The sequence below is a fragment of the Lithobates pipiens genome, unplaced genomic scaffold (assembly GCF_037356315.1).
Source record: "Lithobates pipiens isolate NorthernLeopardFrog02 unplaced genomic scaffold, aLitPip1_a1.2 Scaffold_16, whole genome shotgun sequence".
NCBI classification, from domain to species: domain Eukaryota; kingdom Metazoa; phylum Chordata; class Amphibia; order Anura; family Ranidae; genus Lithobates; species Lithobates pipiens.
In genome coordinates this window covers 655,088,059-655,113,515 of record NW_027507748.1, presented here as the reverse complement: position 1 = coordinate 655,113,515, position 25,457 = coordinate 655,088,059, and the positions used below count along the sequence as shown (strand labels likewise).

The window sequence follows — 25,457 nt, the reverse complement described above, 5'->3', positions numbered from 1 at the left end:
CACTTGCCACGTAGCCTGCCACACATTGCGGATTGTCACCTACTGGTGGTCTTTTGTTGGGTCCCAGAGTGAACATAGGCAGCAGAGAGATGATGCAATCTCTCTGCTGCACACAGCTTCCTACACAGTGAGGGCGGAACTGGAGGGACGCAGGGCAGTGAGAGATGATGTCATCTCCCTGCTCCCCTGCCTGCTGGCTTCCTGATTGGCCAGCAGCCCTCCTAAGCCGCCCAGCTGCCCCCCCCCCTCACCCGTCCACTCAGCGCGGGTACCCGCGGAACCGGCCGCGCGGGTACCCGCGGAACCGGCCGCGATTGGACCCGCGGAACCGGCCCGCGGGTACCCGCGGAACCGGCCGCGATTGGAGCCGCGGAACCGGCCGCGGGTACCCGCGGAACCGGCCGCGATTGGACCCGCGGAACCGGCCCGCGGGTACCCGCGGAACCGGCCGCGATTGGACCCGCGGAACCGGCCGTTCTGTCATCAGCTGGCGGTATTCTCGGAGGGGGCAATTGACCCGTTGCCCCCCCCCTGGATCCGCCCCTGGGTCCTAGTGCCAATACTGGGGTCGAATCCAAAGGTTACCTCAGTCTTCCACGAAATTCAGGATATTACTCTTCCTACCTTTAATTCGGCTGGGAGTCAGGATCTTCATCCTCTCGAAATGGGAATTATTCTGAAACGATACTTGGAGGCAACAACTTCTTTCCGGCAATCGGATTATCTTTTTGTTCTTTTTCACTGTAAAAACAAAGGCCTTTGGGCTTTGGTCAGATCCATCGCCACGTGGGTGGTTCAGGCGATCCAGTGGGCTTTTAAGGAGAAGGGCTTGGCTCCTCCTGAGGCGGTTACGGCACATTCCACGAGAAGTCTCTCTACTTCTTGGGCAGCTTCACGTCATGTGGCTCCTGAGTTTATCTGCAAGGCTGCCTCTTGGTCATCCATTCATACATTTATGGCTCACTATTGTGTCGAACCTACCAGTTTATCTTCCATTGATTTTGGTTTAAAGGTGCTGTCGGTTGACAGTGTTACATACATTTTTGTTCAGCATTTTTGCCCACCCGAGTGTGTTTGGCGAGTTATTTCCCACACGTTGCTGCCATGGAGTCTGTCAGGAAAACGGAAAATTCCTATCAAAATACTTACCGTAATTTTCCTTTCCTGATGGACTCCATGGCAGCAGGAGTTCCCTCCCAAAATGGCTGGAGTAGGCTAGTTACCGAACACGGCCATGGGCAGGGAGCAAAGATTTATGGGAGTGGTGTCCTATAGGGTAGTGGAGGCGGGACTTAACCCACACGTTGCTGCCATGGAGTCCATCAGGAAAGGAAAATTACGGTAAGTATTTTGATAGGAATTTTCCGTTTTCTGCTATAGATCATATCTAAAAAAAAAAACCCATCAAATTTCTTCATAAATTTAGGCAAAAATGTATTCTGTTACATGTCGTGAAAAAAAAATCCCAATAAGTCTATAGTGATTGGTTTGTGTAAAAGTTATAGCATCTACAAACAATGGTATATACTGTATACTGGAATTTTTTATTTATACTACTAATGGCGGTGATCATCGACTTATAGTGGGACTGATGGTGCGGCAAGAAATCTGACACTAACTGACACTGAGTGGGAACTGACTTCCACTGACATAACCAATGACACTAATACAGTGATGAGTGCTAATGCTATACACTGTCACTGTACTAATGACACTGGCTAGGAAGGGGTTAACATCTAGGGTGCCCAAAGGGTTAACTGTGTGCCTAATAAGGTGTAATGTGTGAAATATGTGCTACTTTATACTAATAATTTCTTTGTTTCCTATCCCTGATAAGAAACAGGGAGATCTTCCCTCTTTCCAGAGCCCTGTGTTCATTGTCAACACAGGGCTCTGGACTGTGACTGGACACAGCTGATCAGCGGGTCCTGACCATAAAGTATTCTCTGGGACCTGCTGACAGACTCCTGCTGTATACAATTACGGCAGGTGTAGGTGGGGGGGGGGGGGGGTGCTTGCACCACAGGTGTATGTGCCCTAAACCCCGAAAAAGGAAAAAGTCAGCGACATACCAGTATGTCGCTTTGCCTGTGTGGGCCTCCCGTCAGCAGTAAATTTCGGGCAGGTGGCCCGCAAATGGTTAAGGGGGAGGGGGATGTGATCACAATGTATAAATACATAAAGAGATTTAATCTCTTTTTCACAGTAATGCCGCATACACACGATCGGAATTTTGGCCAGCAAAAGGCCGCTTTTCATTAGAAAATGCGACCGTGTATAGGCTCCATTGGAATTTAGCTGGCCGAATTCCCGCCAGCAAACATTTGAGAGCATGTTCTCAATTTTCTTTCGGAAATTTGTTGCACGTCACCGCATTCTTGACGGTCGGAATTTGGTGTGACCGTATGTAGACAAGACAGCTTGAGCAGAATTCCGTCGGGAAAACCATCAGAGCTTTTTCCGACCATAATTTTGATCGTGTGTACGTGGCATTAGAGCTATGAAAATGTGCAATACTGTAATTAGGGTTGCCACCTTTTCTTCAAGCCAAACCCAAACACTTTTTTTTTGGGGGGGGGGGATACCCTATAAGATTGTAAAAGACCTGGGAAACTTTTGGTGGCCTGAAAGAGAGTAGTAATGTGCCGCATAGCTCTCCGCAGCTGACCTGTGAGTGTTTTGCATGGAATGCAAGGGTCAGATATGTCCTGGGTAGAGGGCTAGTCCTAGTAGGGGGGTGGGGAGAGTAAGATATGTGCTGGGGCAGTGACGGCTGGTGCTCAAACAAAAACAATTCTGAAAAAAATCATCAATTGCAGCCACCGTGCCCCATAAAATACAGCCTCACTGTGCCCAATAACATGCAGCCACTGTGCCCATCATATGCAGCCACTGTGCCCATCATATGCAGCCTCTGTGCCCATCATATGCAGCCTCTGTGCCAATCATACAGCCTCTGTGCCCATCTTATGCAACCTCTGTGCCAATCATACAGCCTCTGTGCCCATCATATGCAACCTCTGTGCCAATCATACAGCCTCTGTGCCCATCATACAGTCACTGTGCCCATCATATGCAGCCTCTGTGCCCATTATATGCAGCCTGTGCCCATATGTGTTGGGGCGCTTGGGGGAGATCAGATATGTGCTGGGGGGGATGCTTTGTGAGAGAAGAGGGCCAGTGCAAGGAGGAGGGGTAGGATATGTGCTGGAGGGGTGCTTTGGGAAGGAAGAGAGATAGTACTAGGAGAGGTTGCCAGATTTCAAATCCAATCCACACTTCTAGCTTTGCCTTCCTCCTGCCAAAGCCCCCCCAACACATATCCTCCTAACCCCTCAATCACTCCACATATTTTCTACCTTGTCCTCCTTTCCAGCTGCTCTCTCCCCCTCCCTCCTGCATCTACAGATCATAGTATAAACTTTCTACAGACCTGATATCAGCGTGTCCCTGCTCCCCTCCTCTTCGTGTATGTACAGAACGGAGAAGGAGAAGGATGGGAGAAGCTTTGATACACTGATACTCTGCTCTCCTGAACCAATCTGCTGTCACGGAGAGGAGAGACATGTCAGTCTTGGTGCAGTCCATGTGAATGATGTGTCCGGGTCTGGGGAAGAAGTAAACCCGAACACATCATTCATCAGACTGTCCGGGAGAAAACCGTACAGGTGGCAACCCTAACTGTAATAGACTTCCTCAAGAGATAGTTCTAGCCAGCTTGGGTTTTTCAAATATCCCCAGTATCATTTTCTATTCCGCTGTACTCTTCTTTATCCTTGGATATGACGTCAGCATTGTGGCATCCAGCTTTCATTAAAACTAAAAAGAAAAGATGGAGAAAAATGCAGGAAAGTCTCCATGATGAAATAGTTTCCTAATGAGAAGCTTTGGAAGTGAAGTAATTGATTCATACTGTGCATTTCATCATATGACCTCAATGTCTTTTCCATTCACCAGTTTAGCATGCTTCATTATAACATTGTATATTGTATATAAGTGCATCTATACAGTTGGGATCGTGTCTCTTCGCTCCACAGCGTCATTCCACTCTCATTCGAGTAGAAGAGTGATGAAAGGCTGTTTTGCTAAAGAGGAACACCGCAAACACTGTTTATATATAAACTGGTCACATAATATAATTTCACAATAACTTTTTCATGGAAAATGTCCTTTTCTATGGAAAAACACAGTTTTTATGAGCTCCTCGTGCTCCCAGCATTTACAAATGTGTATAAGAATTAAAATAACAGAATCTGCGTGTGGTCAGGCCTTCCCTTCAGCATGTCATAAATGGACATATCTGAATTAGGAACACAAAATAATCTCAGAACCATTAGGAGAGTTTCTTCTCATGCTTTGTATGTAAGGCTCGGTTCACACTGCCACCACTTGGGATCCGACTTGCTGTGAGACCCCAAGTCACAGGCCATGTGCAATTCAAGGAGAGCTGCCTTAGTTAGCACTACTGAAGTCACTCTGAGTTTAGAAAAGGTTCCTGTACTACTTCAAGGAGACTTCTATCCGACTTGTGCCCATAGACTTTAATAGAAGTTGGCTCCAAGTCGGATCCGCATCTATATTGAAGTGATTTGGATCCGACATTGCAGGAAGATTACCCAGGCATTCTCGGAAAGTCGCTTCAAGAAGTACTCAAGTCGTCCATCTCCAGAAAGTCACCTGGCAAAGTCCTACCGTAAGTTGCGTGACTTTCAGGTGGCAGTAGTATGAACCGATCCATGGCATGATGCAATGAAGGGACAAACACAGAACACTTACCACGGTCACAGCACTATTAAAGCAGGTCAGCTCTAGGTACAAGTTCCCCTAGAGGTTTGGTTTGGGAGATCATTTAATTAAATATTCAGTTTTTTCAGGACACTGATTATTGCAGGTATTTAGAGTATCTCACAAAAGTGAGTACACCCCTCACATTTTTGGAAAATATTTTATTATATCTTTTCATGTGACAACACTGAAGAAAGGACACTTTGCTACAATGTAAAGTAGTGAGTGTACAGCTTGTATAACAGTGTCAATTTTCTGTCCCCTTAACTGGTTGCCGCCAACCCACCGTCAAATGATGGTGGGGCAGTACGGCTTTCGTTCTGGGGCACTGTCATATGACAGCATCCCAGAACAGGCGCCCGCTGCCGCGCCATGCCCTAAATATGCCCGAGACCCCGATCTCTGTAAAGAGCCGCGTCCGTGGCTCTTTAACCATGTGATCGGCTGTGTCCAATCACAGCTGATCACATGTAAACACAGGGATGCCAGTAATTTGGCGCTCCTCACCTCACACTGACAGGGTGCGTGGCGTGGAGAGCCAATCAGTGGCATCTCCTCACAGGAGACATCTACACATGTAATCAGGACACTGATCATCAGTGCCCTGATTACAATAGTGACACCAGTGCCACAAATCAGTGCCAGCGATGATTGCCCACCAGTACCAGCAATCAGTGCCCACCACTGCAAGAAATCAGTGCCCACAAGTGCCACCAATCAGTGCCCATTAAAGATGCCAGTCAGTGCTGGCTATCAGTGCAGCTCATCAATGCCCACCTCTGCTGTCCATCAATGCCTATCAGTGCCCATCAGTACTGCCTATCTGTGCCACTTATCAGTGCCGACCAGTGCCGCCTATTAGTGCCCATCAGTACCAACTAAAAGTGCCCAACAGTGCCACCTATAAAATATTTACAAAAATGTGAGGGGTGTACTCACTTTTGTGAGATACTGTCTATAGGGCAGAGAGCTTACACAGAGTTTTACATATTGTGCATTCACATCGGTTCAACAAGCTTACAATCTAAGGTCCCTGTCTGACACTCTAGGGCCGATTGACCTCCCAGCATGTCTTTGGAGTGTGACCCTATGTTTACACCTATGCGCTTTTTGGTGCATTTTGTAGAAATGCACTACAGTCCATTTAACATGGTTTCCTATGGATGTAGTTCACATCTGTGCATTTTGCCGTGCTGCGTTTTTGGAAAGTGTCGGGGACTTTTTTCCCGCGCTTTGTGTGTTTTTTTTTTTCATTAAAAACATTATATATAGCTGGCTGTTAAGAAGCAATGTTCCATTGCTGATATCAGTGGATGAAATAGTGCTCCAGGGGTCAGATAAAAGCAAGCAAAGGGCCGCATCTGGCCCCCAGGCCACAGTTTGGAGACCACTGGTTTAGATGACTAAGCTTTGGGTGATTGAATAACAATGGTACATGCTTTGGAAGTCATGTTAGAATTGTTCATTATCTTGTGCACCAACTTTCAACCAACCTGTGGCTCTCCTGAACCTGTGGAACTACAAGGCATAGCTTTCCCTGCGATGCATCCACTGCAGACCTGCGTTTCAGGTTGAGGGTGTTTGGTGTTCACTTTTTATTACCCATTACAAATGTTGCTGCATATTCCATCGACTTGTATTTTGATTTTAGTGGTCCTTTAGGAAGGCACGCTAAGCTTGTTAGTCTGTAATTGTTATTTCATGCTGAATTTTAATGTCTTTTATGTTCTAGGAAGGAAAGAAGAAGTTTGACAAAGAGAGTGAGAAATATTATTCCATCTTAGAGAAACACTTGAATTTGTCATCAAAGAAGAAAGAGGCACATTTACAAGAGGTACATTGTTCTTTAATTTTTCTGGTCTTGGCACAGACTTCAAATGCCGTCTTCCTTGGTTTAATCATGTGTCTATGCCTACTATGTAATTGTGTATGGGGAGCTGGAAAAGTCTTATCCGGGCTGATGGGAGTACAAGATGAGTACGGTAATATTTCTTGCACAAATGACTCCTGCAGTGAACTGATGTATTAATTACATGGTGGTCAGTGAGCAAAAGAGACGATGGCAGCTGGGAGGGGAGCTAGAGCAGAACAGAAATTAGAATGCGGCATGCATCATCTAATATGGTTTTGCAGTATTTATGGAAAAAAGAAACAACACTTTTGTAACAAATTATTAAAATGGACATGTAAAATGGTGAAAATAATCCTATAATACTTACCTGTTCTTCAGAAAGAGCTACTCTGGGCTCAAACTTCAGATGGTCTAATGGGAAGATACTGTATATCTAGGCTCTGGACATACCCGGGTTTCTTTTAAAGTGATCCTAAAGCCTTAGGACCCTTTCCCACTGGTGGAATCCGCCAGCAGATCTGCCCGCTCAGCAGGGAATCTCTCTGCTGATCCCCACTGAGCAGGGGGACAACAGGTCCATGTCCATTCCGCTGATGCAGAACAGACACGGTCACAGCCTATGAGCTGTGGGATGGAAACTGTCCGCCTGTCCGTTTCCATCTGACTGTCATCCGATTCGCCAGACCTCAACCCAATAAAACACCTTTGGGAGGAATTAGAGCAGAGACTGCGAGTCAGGGCTTCTCCAACATCAGTGCCTGACCTCACAAATGCTCTTCTGGAAGAATAGTCAAACATTCCCATAGACGCACTCCTAAACCTTGTGGACAACCTTCCCAGAAGAGTCAAAGCTGTTATAGCTGCAAAGGGTGGACCTACTCAATATTGAACCCTACGGACTAAGACTGGGATGCCATTAAAGTTCATGTGCGCGTAAAGGCAGGTGTCCCAATACTTTTGGTAATATAGTGTAGTTTAGATCACTGTTTCAATGTGTAAAAAAAACTTCCAACTAAGTATAATTTTTTTTTAATTATGAATGATGCTGGGTGTCATGGAACCCAGAAGAGGACAGGTGCTGGACCCAATATTGCTTGTTAAAGATTTTCTCTGTTATACCGAAAGGCAGGGTTTGGGGGGTTATAAAAAAAAAAAAAAGAAAAGCTGGTACTAGTATTTACAATAAAACCATATATTTGGTTATAGAGTATGGTATTTTTGTTTTAACTAGGTATTAGTGTGGTTATCCCTTTCATATGCCTAAGCCTATTTCTGACATTTGTTGCTTTTATGTCATACAGTATTTGCGCAGCAATCTTTCAAACTCATTTTTTTGACAGGTGCCTCTTATGGAGGGATTGGGGGTCTAAAAGTACAATTTCCGGCTTTGTTCCAGTCTCAGCCTAGCCTGCGGAAGTGCCGGACCATGGATCGGGTCTCCCAGGCGGATGGAAGGACCAGGAAGTGCAGCAGAAGACGGCAGGATGGGGGGGGGGGGCTCCTTTAGGATAACAGCCGAGAGGCTCTTAGCCGCATCAGTTGTTATCCCTAAAGAGCCGACCGGCCGCTCTAAAATGGTACTGGGGTGATGCCCGCAGCTGCATGCATTACCCTGGTTTAACCCCTATAAGCCAAGGCTGCTTAAGTGCATACGGTCGGCACTAAGGGGTTAAATTCCCTGTGTCTGGCTAACCTTGTAATGATAGGCTCTCATTTCGTGACTGCAGTTGATAAGTGTCATGGCTGATCCATTCTCCTATGTCCATGTATTCTTTCATCTAGCTTGTTCTTGTTCACAAAAGAGAGAGGCAACTTCTTGCTGTAGGTCACATAGGGGGCTGATTTACTAAAGGCAAATGCACTTTGGACTACAAGTGCACTTGGAAGTGCAGACACTGTAGCTATGAGGGGGACATGACTGGATGATAAAATCAGCAGAGCTTCCCCTCTTTTCAGATCTTCCCCTCAGATCTACAGCGACTGCAATTCCAAGTGCAATTGTAGTGCAAAGTAGATTTGCCTTCAGTAAATCAACCCCATAGTGTCCAGTCCATGCCACCCTATTTCATCTGTGTTTTATCACAATGAGTGCTAATGTGATGAAAGACTGCATGGTGATCTCTCTGTTAATTGCTGTACCTGTTTGTGCCTGTGTCAGATCTAATCTCTATTTAGCTCTCACCCAAAGAGCACTAGACTGAGAGGGATTGTGGGATACATGCTGGTAGGTTAATTGGCTCCTGCCTAAAATGGCCCTATGTGTATGTATGAATGTGAGTTAGAGACCTTAGAGTGTAAGCTTCTTGAATGTTAGGGACTGATGTGAATGTAAAATATAGATCATTGCCAGCATTGAGAGAGAAGCAGTTGCCACAAGGGATGACCGCTCCTGTCGCCAGGGGCAAGTGGTCAAGGCCAGAGGTAAAGGGAGGAATAGTCGCCAGCAGGGGACAACCATTCCATTTATCAGAGGTGTATGGAAGTCTGAAGGCATACCAGAGCAGCCTTTTCACCAGCTGGGGGGAGTGAAGAAGTAGGAAAGCTTCAGCAGAGTGCCAAGCCAGGGACCCAGCGGGTTAGCGTGGGTGAATCTTGAGGAGTTACAGCGGGTTAGCTGTGGAGTAGCTTAAGGGATCCAGTGACGTCTGGGATCTTGAAGTTTAGTGAGAGACCAGGAGTCCAGTGAGTGAAGATCTACAGTGGGATACTGTGAAATGTGAGAAGAGATCTACAATGGGTTACTGTGAGTTACATGTATGGATCTCTATTGACTGTTCAAAGTTCAGTTGCCATAGGAGACAGCAATTCTATAAATACAGTTGCTGCATCCAGCTTAAAGGCCCTCTACTTGTATTGCTGTCTGCCTATTATTTTGTCTCGGAGTCTGCCAATTACTATTGTATCTGCCTAAGGGTGTCCTGGACCTAACCCTCTCTCCCCCAGTTCTGTTTAAGAGACGATAAATCTATTTTCTTGCATTCCAAAAAGTGACTGGCGCCCATGTTTCCAACTTGGAAACACCCACTATGCCTAATAACCCACACTACAAGAAAGAATGTCAGCTCTCCCTGACTTTGGAGGTCACCATAAGGCCTTTGGAGGTCGGGGATGCCGATAAATGTAAATAAAACCCCCATCTGTATAGTCTACATTCACAAAATACATTTTCCAGACAGTGAAAAGGGCCAAAAAATAAAGCCCACAATAATATGGCTTATGTCAAAGATTTGTCTTTATATTTATTATCTGAAAAACGTATCACTGTCATAACAAAGCTTAAATGAATGTGTCGGATGATGCGAGTATACAGTGTGTAATTACTAGGTACGCCTTTAATTATATAACAGACATGAACAAGCATCTTAGCAGTTTAGCTTCTGTTCTTAATTTCCAAATATGGCCACTTGCCCAGCCAAGTGCAACTGCTGCTCGTTCAAAGACAAGTATGCCAAATATACAGTGATTTCTACATCATTTGTCAGCCACACGTCCTCCTCGCATTGGTGCATACACTAATCAGGTTACAACATAGACAGTGATAGGTGGACTGAGTGCTCTTCCTTAAATAGGAATGTGGTAGTATACTGTGTTGTTTTCCACCAGTTCCAAAGTGCCAGAATTACCGCTTTGTACTGTATGTGTTGTTAATTACGCTTTGTACTATATATGTTTTAATTACTAAAACTGTATGGATAACCTTCAACATAATTGCTACCCGTACACATTCGAGTTAGCGGCGTGACATCACTGGCTCCTCCCAACATAGTGCGTCATCAAATCACATGACTTCATCAGGCATGAGCAAGCAGTAGGAGTGACACTGGTATTTAAAGTGGTTCAAAAGTGGATGTAAACCCACTCTCATCTTTTCTAATCTACAACCATAGTGGTTATCTATAAGGATATACATACCTCCTGCATGTATCCTTACCTGTCAAATATCTCCCCTCTGTCTGTTATGAGACCTGAAAAACTGCAGATTCTGTGGGTGGGTCTGTTGTCTGGAGCTCAGTGGGTGGAATCGTGATGTCAGTAGACCCCCCGCCCACCTCTACACTCCTCTTGCATTTTCTCCTGTGTATTTCTTACACTGAACTTCTGCCATGATCACTAACATCCAGTCAAAACCCAGAAAATTCACCACATGACTTCAGTATGCCCAATCATGCTGAGGTGTGGAGTAGCCAATCCAAGGAGAGATGGAGAAGAAAGGAGGAGGGGACCCGAAATACACTGAATCTCTCTCTCAGGCTCCGGCACGAGATATGTAAATCACCTGTCACTCACAGCAAGAGGGAAGAACTGACTCTTATTTCTCTGTATGTCAGTTTTTATCTCACTGAAAAAAGGACAGCTCAGAGCTGGATTAACTCTTCATGGCAAGACTGGGCACAGATGACATGAAATCCTACGCTGTACAAGCCGCAAGCCTTAATTAAAAAAAAAAAATCGGGTTTACATCCACATTAAGGTTTTTCACCTTAATAAATTCTATGCATTAAGGTGAAAATCCTTCTGTGCTCCAGCTGCCTCCCAGATCCCCCTTTTTCCTTACCTAAATCCATCTGATCCAGCGATGTGCATGAGCGGGGGGCTCCCACCACTGTCTCTCTTCTCATTGGACAGATGAATAGCAGCAGGAGAGATTGGCCCCTGCTGCTGTCAATCAAATCCGGTGACACGGGAGCAGGGGGCGATGCAGAGTCCCACTGTCTGTGCCAATGGACGCAGCAGTGGGACTCAGGAGTGACCACGCACAGGTGCCCCCAGGGATAGCAGCTTTCCTTGGGGGCAACCGATGAAGAGGAGGGGCTGGAGTGCCTGTGGAGAACCTCAGAAGAAGAGGATCAGGGCTGCTCTGTGCAAAGCTACTGTATTGTTAAGTATAGGCATGTTTGTTATTTCTATAGAAAAAAAACAAAAAAAAAAAAAAACAAAGCTTTATAATCACTTTAATTATTTATAACAAGCACAGACTTTTGGAGTTGATTCATTATTCTTTTAAGTGGATTTATTATTTATAGCCGCGTACACACGGGCGGACTGTCTGGCCAACTAAGTCCGTCAGACAATCCGACGGACAGTCCGTCCTACTTTTGAATGAACGGACTTGACCACACACGATGAACAGACAGTCCGTTGAAAGCTTGCGTGATGACGTGTACAGCACGTACGACGGGACTAGAAATAGGACGTCCAATACACAGCAATGCACCCTTCCGCCGTGTAAATACTTAGTCCGTCCAACTAGCCTACTCACGAGCGGACTGTCCGCTGAAACCAAAGTTGGACGGACAATATTACGGAAATTCCGAAATACTTAGTCCGCCAGACTGCACGCTGAAAAAGTCCGCTGAAGCCCACACACGAGCGGACTGTCCGCTGAAATGTTAAACTAAGTTGGACAGACAGTCCGCCCGTGTGTAGGCGGCTTATTACTATTCTTAGCTGTAATAGTAGCACAACACTCTACCCAGAGTGATATATATTGGTAGCAGTAGTAGTACCATACTCTCCCCTGTGAGTGACTGCGTTGAAGTTTTGTGGCTTTTATGGTTGGGATCGTAGTGACATCATTGACAAAATATGGCCATGTCCAGATCTGGTCAATATCATTGCCCAAATATTGCCAGTGACCATATTTCAGTGTTACCCCCACCCCTTTGCCTATGTAGCCAAGATTTTCTGACCATGTAAGCAATGGGCCAGTGACAGTGGCAACTGCTTGTGTAAAAAATGTAACCTGACATTGGTTTAACAATTCCCTGCTCACTCCAGCCTTTCTCTTCACTACAAGCTCGTGCCATGCCTTTTGTGTAAAATTTCTTTTGCTATCATGCTTTTTTGTACAAAGTCAGCTGAATTTAAGTGAATCAGATTGATTGAACATTTAAGCCTTTGCTGAATCTACTAGTTTTGTAGGACGCCTTGCGTCTTGTATTTCCATCTCTTTGCCCTTTTATTTCATGACATCGAGAAAACACAGGAATGAAATAAGTAATAGGAATCCACTATTGACTTGAGTAGCGTGCCGAGAATGGTGTTTGTTATGTCGAGAGCGGACTGAAGTACAAAAATCTTACATTCACCGCAAATTGCCTTCATTTGTTTTTGTCGTAGGCTGACTCCCTAATTGACAGAGAGCACCAGAACTTCTACAATGCTTCCCTGGAGTATATCTTTAAAGTGCAAGAGGTACAAGAAAAGAAGAAATTTGAATTTGTTGAGCCTGTAAGTATAATTATTTATAATTATTATTAAATATCTGTATTATCATAAATTGAAACTTTCTCAGGGCAAATTAAGAGCATCACTTAACTTCATCCCTCCCCAACAGCATATACTGTACATATACTTACCCTTTGTTTGCGGGTTCTATCCATCGGAAATTCAAACAGAAAAAGTTTGAGAGCAGGATCTAAAATTTTCCAACAACAAAATCCAGTCGGACTTTTTCCAATCATTTGTAGAGAATTCCGATGGACAAAGTGGCACACATGCTCAGAATAAATTACGAGACGAAAGCTATTGGTTCCTTGTCTCTACGTAGTCCCGTCGTACGCAACGAACGTCACTGCGTTCAGAACGATCTGATTTTCCGACAACTTTGTCCGACTGTGTGTATGCAACACAAGTTTCCGTTGGAAAAAATCAGACGGATTTTGTGGTCGGAATGTCCGACCGTGTGTACAGGACATAAGGCTCCTCCCAACCTAGCGTTTATATTGGGCACTGACACACATAACATCACTACAACTAACTAAAACGGACCTGGCACCTGATTACACTATTTTCTGTTACCAGCACTATTCTGGAACAGAGCCACCTAGTGGCAGACTAGCTAACTTCACCTGCTTACATGCCGCTCATTTTTCTTCTTGCTGGAGGATCTGATACCTACACAAAGAGACACAGTGCAGAACAAGGCACGGTAAGTCAGCAGTGGAGAAATATCAGCTGCTGATTGACCGCAGACAATACTGTTGACCAGATCTTTGCCCTCTGCTTGCCTATTTGGGGACAGCTTTTAGATCTTGGTTTACCTTTAATGCATTTTCAGTGAGTTTACATTTTAAATTGCTGTAATCATTACCAGAGGGTAACTTTTTTTAAAAAAAATTGAACATTTGCTTATTTGTTGTTTCTTATTCAAATGATGCTACTCTATATAAAGATGCTGTAAATAGACGCTGCTAACGGCTATGTGTACATCAGCTATGCACAAGCTGAAGTGCTGAGATGAAATATTTAGTAATAATAAGCCACCTAGAGGCTGTGCATCTCCTAATGAATCCTTTTGGGTTCGGGATGACCCATAGACGTGGACTGGATAAAAGGAAAGCAAAGTCACTGTTCTGCACTGCTCAGACTTCTACATAAAATAATAACAAAAATAATACGTTGATCTTTCCTTCCTAATGTATATGTAAAAGGCAGAAAATCTTGTTCCCTATAAAGCAGCACAGCGTGATGGTGTGCTCTGAAAAAAGGACAGCATGCAGTACCTTTTTTTCAGCACAGCCCAAGAACTTATTAAAATGTTGCTTGTGACATTTCAATACGTTTCCAACCAAACAGAAAAGTAAACATGTCAATGCGCCAGATTCTATGCCTCGGCACTATTCTTCATACATACCAGCAGCCAGGTGTTGAGTGCAGCTGCTGGGGAGAAAGAGACCTTTATTTTTCGTAAAGCCTAAAAATGTTGTTCTGGATAGAGTAGGGAACATCTATCTTATTTTTTGCAGTCTATGATCCTCGGGGAATAATTTGCTTCCCGTTCTCTTCTGAAGACGCACCAGGAAATGAGAGAAGAACCCCCTACCACCTTGGACAGTTGTCTATGGAACAGGTGCCCCCACTGAATGATTTACCCTCTTCTCTTGTTCTGGTGACAGAAATATTCCTTCCATGCTCTAGTCAAAAGTTTTGCCCTTACACATCACTTTTACCTACTGGTAAGCCTATAATAAGGCTTACCTGTAGGTACCGTGAACATCTCCTAAACTTGCACCGTTTAGGAGATATTCACTATAGCAGCATGTGCCGACGTCATCGGCACATGCGCACTGAAGAAACGGCTCGCACGTGCCGTTTCTTCAGCTGCTGTGCCGTTACTGGTGGGAGTGATGTCATACCCAGAAATAACTCTGGGAGACATGCCGCCGGCTACAGCAGTGTGCCGGGACCGCGATGGGGGCTTCGATCTAAGGTAAGTATTTCATGATGAGCTAGTATGCTAGCTCATTATGCCTTTGTCAGGTTTTTTGGGGGGTTTTATTTTGTTTCTGTGGGTTTACAACCACTTTAAAGGATCATTTTTATATAAAAACCTCACCCATAAAAGAAGCATTAGTTATACTTACCTTTTTGTTGGCCAATGTAAGGTCCCAGCTGCGACAAACATTTGGCCTTTGGATAAGTCAAATGCTCACGATCCCCGATATCTGCTGTGATTCCTCCTGCTAGCTCGAAAATCACTATAGGACAAGCCAACGGCTTTCCTTACATAGGCTGCCGGAAAGTTAAGTAAATAAAAAATAATAGATACTGCATGGGTCTTGCCCTCCGGAAGATTAACCCCCCTTTCATGACCGCCAGGATACCATGGGGGCTGTTTACTAAAGGAAAATCCATTTTGCACGGCAAGTGCACTTGAAAGTAAAGTCACTGTAGATCCGAGGGGGACATGCAAGGAAAATAAAAAACAGCATTTTAGCTTGCACATGATTGGATGATAAAATCAGCAGAGCTTCCACCTATTTCAGATCTACCCCTTAGATTTACAGCGACTGCACTTCCAAGTGCACTTGCAGTGCAAAATGGATTTGCCTTTCGTAAATAACCCCCCTTGAGTCAGCTGAAGTAAAGGAAGCCTTCAGTTTGCCTGGATCACAGTGAGTGGGCCACAGAGGATTCTGAGAGAATGACTGTTGCTTGTGCACCCTTCAGGATAGAGGGACTGTTCTAAACCAAACTGCCAGGGCTGTGCCTTATGCAGGGTACACACAATGAGATTATTAGACAAATGATCGTCCATTTTTCCTATTTTTTTTTTTTTTGCATGCAAGCATGCATGCTAGTCTGTTATTCGAAAATAAATGAGGTTACTAATGAAAATTCTTGTATGATAAAATAAACATTTGGAAGTGATGTATTCTTGGACAACTATACTGATTAATAACCACTTCAGCCCCGGAAGATTTTACCCTCTTCCTGACCAGAGCACTTTTTACAATTTGGCACTGTGTCGATTTAACTGACAATTGCATGGTCATGCGATGCTGTACCGAAATGAAATTTGCGTCCTTTTTTTTCCCACAAATAGAGCTTTCTTTTTGTGGTATTTGATCACCTCTGAGTTTTTTATTCTGTGCGCTATGAACAAAAAAATGAGCAACGATTTTGGAAAAAAAAAATATTTTTTACTTTTTGCTATAATAAATATCCCCCAAATAAAAAAAAAAATGAATTTCTTCATCAGTTTAGGCCAATATATATTCTACATATTTTTGGTAAAACAAAAAATTTGCAATAAGCGTATATTGATCGATTTGCGCAAAAATTATAGCATCTACAAACTATGGGAAAGATTTATGACATTTCTATGGAATTTTTATTATTTATTTATTTATTTTTATACTAGTAATGGCAGTGATCTGTGTGATTTTTAGCAGTACTGCGACATTGCGATGGACAGATCGGACACTTTTGATACATTTTTGGGACCATTGACATTTATACAGCGATCAGTGGTATAAATGCACTGATTACTGTGTAACTGTCACTGGCAGGGAAGGGGTTAACACTAGGGGGCGATCAAGGGGTTAAATATGTGTTCTCTATATGTGTTCTACCTGTATGGGGATGGGACTGACTGGGGGAGGAGACATATCGCTGTTCCTACTTGGCAGGAACAAACGATATGTCTCCTCTCCCCTGACAGAACAGGGATTTGTTTGTTTACACACACAAATGCCCCTGCTGGCTCTCGGCGCTCTGGCAGCTCTTAAAAGGAAAGACATAACCATATAGGGTTTTCGTCCAGGAGAGCCATTGTGCAGCAGTATAAGTACGTGAGCCAGTCTGGAACCGGTTAAAGGAAGATCGTACAATCTGGTACAAAACATTTTTGTGCTTGTCCCATTAGATTATTTCGGAGGAAATGTGGTGATCAGCTCTCAAAAGCTGTGTACTAGCGATCTGAGTATCGTACGATTGCTTAAAATCTGTATTTTTATGATTTTCTGATCCTGTGTATGGGCCTTTATAGAAGAGAAGACCCTTGTGCTGAAACCGTGTGCTACCTTTTTTGAGGAGGGCTTTATTTTGAATAGCTACTTCAAGATAGTTTCCTTGTTCAAGTTGTTTAATTCTGGGCACCCCAAAGCATTTCCGAATCCCCCAGTTCTACAAATTAATAAAAACATAAATAAAGACATTATTTTCCTGATTTCTGTCTGAGGACTGAGTGAGATTGTATGCATCTGGCTGAAAATTCCCAGTGCTTGGCTGCTTGCTCCATCAAGGGACCAGAACAGATCTGTGGACCAAGTCAGGGGTCCGCTACACTACCAATATGTAAAAAATGCATGCAATGATTCTTAAATGAATGCATAGCGTAGGAAAGCATGGGCTCATAACTGCTATTCTCATATGATTACTCTCTTATTTTCGAAAATCATTGTGTCTTCCTGTGGGCTTCCTGTCTGCCACGTCTTCATAATTATCAGCAACAAAGCTGACGTTTTCATAGTGTTATCTGTAATCTAATCTGTGATTATTATTTTAAAGACAGTCATATATTTCTGCTATTATATGATAAATGTTTCTCACTTTTTTAAGACCTGAAATCCAAATTGCCTGGATGATAAGAGGCTTTAGACCACATTTCCGTAATTAATTTGTTGGTCTAAAACCAGCCTCCTGTACTCTTTGCATATGGTAATTGCAGTATAGCAATTCCATAGAATGCTGTAATGTGCAAAGCATACTGTTATTCATGTCTACAACTAATCATTATGAGGAATATGGTCTTTAGTAGGGCACATCTTGCAGACAGAGGTCACTTCATGGAATAAAAAGGCAAATATGAGCCTCATGTAAGAAATGGCAGGTGATGGGACCCAAATTTATATTTAGTGTTAGTGGGGTAAGTTATAAACCTCATACGGCTTTTTATTTCCTGGAAAAGGCTTACACAACCTCCACCACTTATAAATGTTTAACATCTACTTATTTTTTAATTTTCAAGATCAATATTGCCTAAAATGCCAAATGCCAATGTCAAAGATCACTCCACAGTTACCATAGATATAAAAACATCTCATAATTCTGCACAGGCAGGTCCATACAAATTACTATATAATGTCCACCCTTTTGGTGCATCAATAAATCTTTTACATTAAAACAAAAAAGTTCATAGATCCTACTTCACCATGTATGTCAATTATTATCCACAGTAAAGAAGAATCTTCCTGGAGCTGGCAACCTCAACCTGGTCAAGCCACGCCCAAAGCACGTTTCCCTCCACCCCTCGGAGCTTAGTCATGGGCCGTGGTGGCCCATGCATTGTAGGTGCTCTGGCGCCCCCCAACACCGCCGCCGCCCTCTTTATCCAATGCGCCTGGCCCCTTTCAGGATGCCGGGCATATGAATTCCTATGGGGCAGTCAGGGGTGTGTTTTTGAAGCACATGATTAGAGCCATAGGCTCAATGAGGCTTCAAAAAGGGGCGGGCTCAGGGCGCAGAGCACTGCGTCCCGATCCCATTCAGCTGTGTGATGATTTTCACACAAAATCTTCCCCCTCGCCAATCAGGAAGCAGGTGTGAGACCTGTTTCCCAACTGGCCAAAACGTCAGGCAATCCTAATGGATGCCTGGCGTGGAGCCAGGGATGAAGCCGTTGGAGCCAGAGAGGAAGCCTGCAACCCTCCGCTACCCAGGCGCCGCACCTGCTTGCCTGGAGCCGCTGCCCAGACCCCACACCCGTTAGCCTGGAGCCATTGCCCGGACCCCGCACCCGCTAGCCTGGAGCCACTATCCGGACCCCACACCTGCTAGCCTGGAGCAGATGGACGGACCCCACACCCGCTAGCCTTGAGTCGCTGCCCAGACCTCGCACCTGCTAGCCTGGGGCCGCTGCCCAAACTCTTCACCCACTAGCCTGGAGCCGCAGCCTGGACCCTGCACCTGCTAGCCTGGAGCCGCTTCTCTGACCCCTCACCCGCTAGACTGGAGCTGCTGCTCAGACCCCGCACCCACTAGCCTGTAGCCACTGCCCGCACCCTGCCATGCTGGATGACATGCCCCATCTATCTGGATCTCTCTATCCAGGTAAATGCCAGACCAACCAGCAGATGCACGGCATTCCCACAGTGCTTTATAGTTTACAGGGAGACAGTAGTTAGAATTCAAGAGCGTTAGGAGGAACCAAGGGAGGGTTAAGTGGTACAACCGATAACGAAGATGGGGATGAGTTGATGGAGAAAGTAAAAGCTTAGGTGTTAGAGATGAAATCAGCTTCCCTGATGAGAGTTAAAGGTTTACAAAGTAGAGGATAGGTGGACAGATTGGGTTTCAACGGGGGATTAGGAAGAAGTCCAAGAGGCAAGCATGTGAAGAGGCAATGAGGGATCTAGAGAGCATGAGGTTTTGGGAGGAGTGGAGTGGACAGTTTGGGTGATATTTTGAGAAAGTTTGGCGATGTAGCTTGAGGTAGGATTGTTCACGGCTTTGTATGGAGTTAGGATTTAGAATTTTCGGCATGCAGAACCCAGTAAGTGAACTGATTAGCAGAGCATTTGGATAGGTAGATGAGCCTGGCAGAAGCATTCATGATAGACTGCAGAGGTAATAATCTTTGTCGAGATTGGCTGATGAGGGAATTGCAGTATTTGAGGCAAGAGAGTAAATCAGTAGTTTGGTGGTGCCATTGGTTAAGATGGGGCATATTTTGGGAATGTTATGGCACTGAAGGACACAAGATTTAGACAGTGATTGGATGCAGAGTTTATTACACCTTGACACAAAGACACATCTTTTCTTAAGCATCCATCCTAAGAATATACAGTATATTTAAATGAATTTGATTAGAAATATAACAATTTTATAAATATCTTTAAGAAATTCTTTCACATGGACAATTTGAGCTCCGATAAAAGGTACATAGGATTGGCTCCAACAGCCAGCTGATAGCTTGGATCTAATGAGTGGATGCCTCAAAAAACAAAACAAAAGCCAACATATTCCAAAATAATGATGCATTTATGGCAGATATTTATTTGCCAACATTATCAGCCCCTCCGCTGATTAAGGTTTATTTAGCTTTTTATTGACATTTGCGTCCCTATGGAGGACATGAAGTCCATGGGAAACCTCTCCTACAGAAAAACAGACAACAAACACATAATTCATGGAGTGAGAAAGATTTCTGGCAATGCTTTAACTGCTGACTATGCTGTCCTGTCATGGTGATCTACTCTACCATTACTTACGGATGTCACAGGTATTTGAAGTGTGGGAAGATCTCTGCAATGGAAGACCAAAATTAATCTGTCAAAAAATGTAATTCTTCACTACTCTTTAAAAACTGTAAAATACATTCATTTTGCGGTAGAAAAAAACAGACAAAAAACACCACTCAAAGCACTACCCCTGCAGTCTAAAGCACACAAACGGGTGCCAGGATTCAACAAAAAGCTTATCTAGGCTAGCAGACGCAAATCAGAAGACAGAAGGTGGAAACACCCCACACTAGAGCCCAGCCACTATAGAGAAAGGTGAAGATACAGCTTCTGCCTAAGCTCTTCCTGACTACACTCCTCTGACATGTTTCGCCACACCCATGGTGAATTCTGTATGATTAAGCCCCATTGGGTGGGGTGAAACATTTCAGAGGAGTGCAGTCAGGAGGAGCTTTGGCTTAAGCTGTATCGTCACCTATCTGTATAGTGAGGCTGCATTCACACCTCGGTGTAGCGTCCTTGAACATTTTTCCGTTTTTTTTCCGCATGATTGTGGCACGGTTTTATGCGCGACTTGCGCATGTTTTTGAGCTCTGGTGGCTTTTTATTAGCCAATATAGAAAACTATTATCTATTGCATCATTTGATGTTAGGTATTTCAGCTTTTTTAGCGTTTCCCCTTTATTTATTTTTAATTATTATTATTCATTTATTATTATTTTGTTTGTTAAGGTAAGGGGTTTGAGTTAAGGTTAGGTTAGGGATGGGATTAGGAGTTGGGGTTAGGGTTAGGATTAGGGCTTAGTGTGTCACATATCTTGGTTGGAGTCCAAGTCAATGAGAGGGCTTCCCTTGCAGCTCTAGTCCGAGCACCTCTGAATGTGATGACAGAAATACAAGGCTCATAGAATCACGGATACCAGTAGCTTGACGGCATTTCCACCTTCTGTCTTCAGAAAAGCAGACAAGTTTGAGGTGGTCCTGCATATACATGGTAGCACGGTGGTGCATCTTAACCACTTGATGACCGCAGAATTGCACGGCTGGGCAAAGTAAAGTACCTGTACGTTACTTTGAATTTCCCACCGCGCGCCTGCCGCAAGCTCCGTGCCCGTGCTCGCGGGAACCGTGGACTCAATCGCCGCGGGGATAATTGCGATTGTGTCACGGAGCTGAAGAACGGGGAGATGCTGATGTAAACAGCATCTCCCCGTTCTGCCTAATGGCAGGACACCGATCATCTGCTCCTTGTCATCGGGAGCAGCGATCACTGTCACATCACACACAGCCCATCCCCCAGACAGTTAGAAACACTCCCCTAGGACACACTTAACCCCTCCCCGCCCCCTAGTGGTTAACCCCTTCACTACAGTGAAATTTTTACAGTAATCAATGCAATTTTATAGCATTGATCGCTGTATTAATGCCAATGGTCCCAAAAATGTGTCAAAATTGTCTGATGTGTCCGCCATAATGTCGCAGTCATGATAAAAATCGCTGATCGCCGCCATTACTAGTAAAAAAAAAATATATTAATAAAAATGCCATAAAACTATCCCCTATTTTGTAAACACTATAACTTTTAACAAAAATATGTATATTACATATCGGCCTAAACTGAGGAAAAAATAGATTTTTTTATATATTTTTGGGGGATATTTATTATAACAAAAAGTTAAAAATAAAGCGTTTTCAAAATCGATGCTCTTTTTTTGTTTATAGTGCAAAAAATAAAAATCGCAGAGATGATCAAATACCACAAAAAGAAAGCTCTATTTGTGGTAAAAAAGGACATCAATTTTGTTTGGGAGCCACATCCCAGACTGCGCAATTGTCAGTTAAAGCGATGCAGTGCCGAATCGCAAAAAAGTTCTCTGGTCAAGGAGGGTGTAAATCCTTCTGGGGCTGAAGTGGTTAATGGTGAGCTGCCACACATACACATACAGCCAGTGTCCCTTGCTTATGTTAAAAGCACGCTCACATAGCGCTCCCACTAGAGTGACCGCACTGTCACCGACCGCTTTCAGTCACTATGGAACATAAACGGTGAGACACAACTTCATTAATGTGACACCACATCCAAAAATGCATGATCAGAAAAAAGGAAAAATGTAGGACTTGGTTGCCATCTATAACCCCAAACTAAGGAAGCGAATACTCCATCCAAATATATAAAAATACAAACGTTTATTCACAACATGAATAGACTCAAATTGAATTACATAAAACATGTCCAAGATTCATTTGGCTATATCAACTATATTCCCCATCTAGATACAGGCGAAAATCTGGGTATAATATATTTAGATATATTCTTTTACACAAAAAAAATTAAAGCAGCTAGCATAAAATGTAGGCCATACATGTAAATCATACGAATCAAAAAATGCAGCGCTGTCACTTTAAATGATAAAACGTCTCTCGGAACCTTAGAAGGTGCAATTAGTCTTTTTGAAAAATCACCTAGGCATGCAAACACATATGGCAAATCACTGGAGGGATTTGCCAATCACAAGATCTGGAACAAATGCTAAAAAGTCCATACATTTAGAAATAGAGGAATCGCCATAGGTGAAAATATCCTCCACCAGCACCACCGATTGTGCAGACTCTTACCAGATATATATGGCTAATGGCCAAATAATGCAGTATATCAATTCCAGTTAAGTTTAAAGACGTCTTCTTACAATACTATATTACACCAACCCTTGTGCACCTCCCCAGATACTCTCATGTGTATGTAGCGCTGGCTCCTGATGAGCAGGCACTATATGTTTTTCAAAGTTAATTTCCCTGAAACCATAGTTGGGTTTTGGGGCGAATTTTCTAAATATATGGTTTCAGTACCAGTCTAGCAGGGTTGCACTGGGTTCTCCTTGACCGCAGGTGTCGTTGTCACCGCCGGCAAGAGTAAGAAGGAAGTCTAGCTGTGTGTATTGAATGCCACTGTTCTTTCAGAACCAGCCCAGTGGGAGGTTTCTCCTGCTGTGCATTCTGGGAGGTGGTATTTAAGGTACTGACATCACGCGTTCTGGGTTTCTGTTCCAGAGGATATTTTCTGCCTGCTCAGTTCGGGTGGTCCTTCTGACCCAGCCCCATGGCCCTCCTGGCCTGGGGTGCGGAACCATGCATTTCGAGTCTCGGGGCTGGCTAGCCGGAGGCAACGCAACTGCAGGGACAGGCAAGCCTGAATGGATTTCGGGGCTTATTGATCCAAAGGTAGTCCAGTGCCGTCTCATCTAAGGGAGAGGACCAGCAACTAGAGAAACCCCAGGGGAGAACTCTTCAGGAGAAGGCCGTGCGCAAGGCTGGCTTCTCTGAAGGAGCCTGGAGGCTTAGTTGAAGGACACTACATGGATCTACACTCATACTGTATCGCCAGATCGGCTGAGAGATACTGGTCCCGTATGATTGCACTTTAAATTTGTCTATATCCCTCAGTAACGCTCAAGTCTGTGGCAGAGACTTTCTCAAATATTCTACGATCAAGTCTGTGGCAGAGACTTTACTTAACATCCTACCGGCTGCTAGGCCTAGTGAGAGGAGGTCTATCTGGAGGTTGTGGAATCCAATTGTGAAACGGTTGCTATTCTCTGGATTTTTCCTACAAGAGACTTTCCATTTTTGCAGTCTAAAGTACCTGAACTTACTCCTAACCCTCTATCCTAAACTGAGAGACTCTCTTTCTGTTTCAAATAAATACCGTAACCCAAAAGAAGATTCAGTGTCAGTTTCCACATTTCTTTGGGCCATCTATCATGGGAACCCTTAGACGTAGAGGCAGTCAAGAAGGTAACGGTAAGCCAAATAAAACCAGCAGCTCCTTTGGGGGTCAGTTCTACATGTATTTAAAAAACAAACAGACAACCTCCTCATGATGTAGTATTTTTAAAACCAGATAGATTTAATAAGATATTGCACTTACATTCGAAAAGCCATGGTCCGTGGCAGTGTGTGATGATGTCACACATGCATACCTCCCAACTGTCCCTGATTTCGAGGGTCCCTGATTGGGAGCAATGTCCCTCAGCCCCTCATTTCTCCTCATCTGTGCCTCATTTTGGTGTGATCTATATAGTTGTATATAAAATGCACTTTTCATCTTTCAAAAAGTGCTTCCCAGTGTTAATTTCCTTTAAGGGGGTGTGGCAGGGGGCGTGTCCTATACCTACATACATTTGCTAGTAGGTGTCCCTCATTCCCATCTCAAAAAGTTGGGAGGTATGCACATGCAGAGATTGTTGAGACCTGGTTGATCCTGCTGTTTTCTATCGCCACTTTCTGTCCATGTCCCCAATACAGCTAGGGATTTTGCAGAGCAGTGTTGTCAGCTCTGCACATGCTCAGTTTTCAGTGCGTTTATGCTGAGCATTTCCTCCCTGTTACATCTGAGCAGCCCATGTGACTATACAGTCCCACATGTGGGTGTATACACAGTGGTAAATGACAGCCCACTCCCTCCCTCCTCATCCATGCCCACTAACCAGCTAAACACAGTGTGGGGTGGGATATTACATGTAAATTGATTGAGGATTCACCTCCCCCCTATTTTACAACACAGGCTGGAGGGGTATGACACAGCCTGTGACTGGCAGAAATCCACCAACACCATATTATTGCCGAAAAATAAAAAAATATTTTATTTCAAATATATATTTGTGTGACAATTTAAAACCGTTTAGGGGGGCAGGGGTCCATTAACAATAAAGCGTCTCTAGTTTTAGCACTAAACAACGATTTACTGCGCTACCGAATCACTTTGCAGGTACTTCAGCAGCTCTATGTATTCATTTCAATGGGCAGGGCATTTTGGGAGCGGTGTATACAGTGCTCCCAAACCACCCCAAAGATGCTGCTTGAAGGACTTTTCAGAACGTCCCGCAAGCGCACCGATCCAATGTGAAAGCACTCAGGCTTAAACACTGGGGAGACATGAGAGGCCCTTTGTTAGTAGCACTCAGACCAGTCCAGCCACAACAGCTGTCAGCTTCTCATAGACGTTTATAGGCTGCCAGGGCTAGACGCTGTGCCCATGCTATTCACCCGGACTTAAAGGTCGGAGTCGAACTTAAAGGCCAGAGACGATCTTTAAGGCGGGAGTCTCATGCACCAGGGCTAGACGCCTAGGGTGCTTGAGGCCTTAACCACTTCAGCCCCGGACCATTTGGCTGGCATAAGACCAGAGTACTTTTTGCGATTTGGCACTGCATTGCTTTAACTGACAATTGCGCAGTCGTGCAATGTGGCTCCCAAGCAAAATTGACGTCCTTTTTTCCACACACATAGAGCTTTCTTTTTGTGGTATTTGATCACCTCTGCCGTTTTTATTTTTTGCGCTATAAATAAAAAAATAG

General features: G+C 44.1%; 1 protein-coding gene across 1 annotated transcript in view; it reads left to right on the top strand.

Annotated features, from left to right (window-relative positions):
- The window catches only part of ARHGAP42 (Rho GTPase activating protein 42), a 531,185-nt gene that overhangs the window by 338,592 nt on the left and 167,136 nt on the right, over positions 1-25,457 (top strand). Inside the window, exons 5-6 of the mRNA XM_077484403.1 lie at positions 6,518-6,619; positions 12,758-12,868. Coding sequence (XP_077340529.1) covers positions 6,518-6,619; positions 12,758-12,868 — 213 coding nt within the window. The remainder of the gene's footprint in view (positions 1-6,517; positions 6,620-12,757; positions 12,869-25,457) is intronic.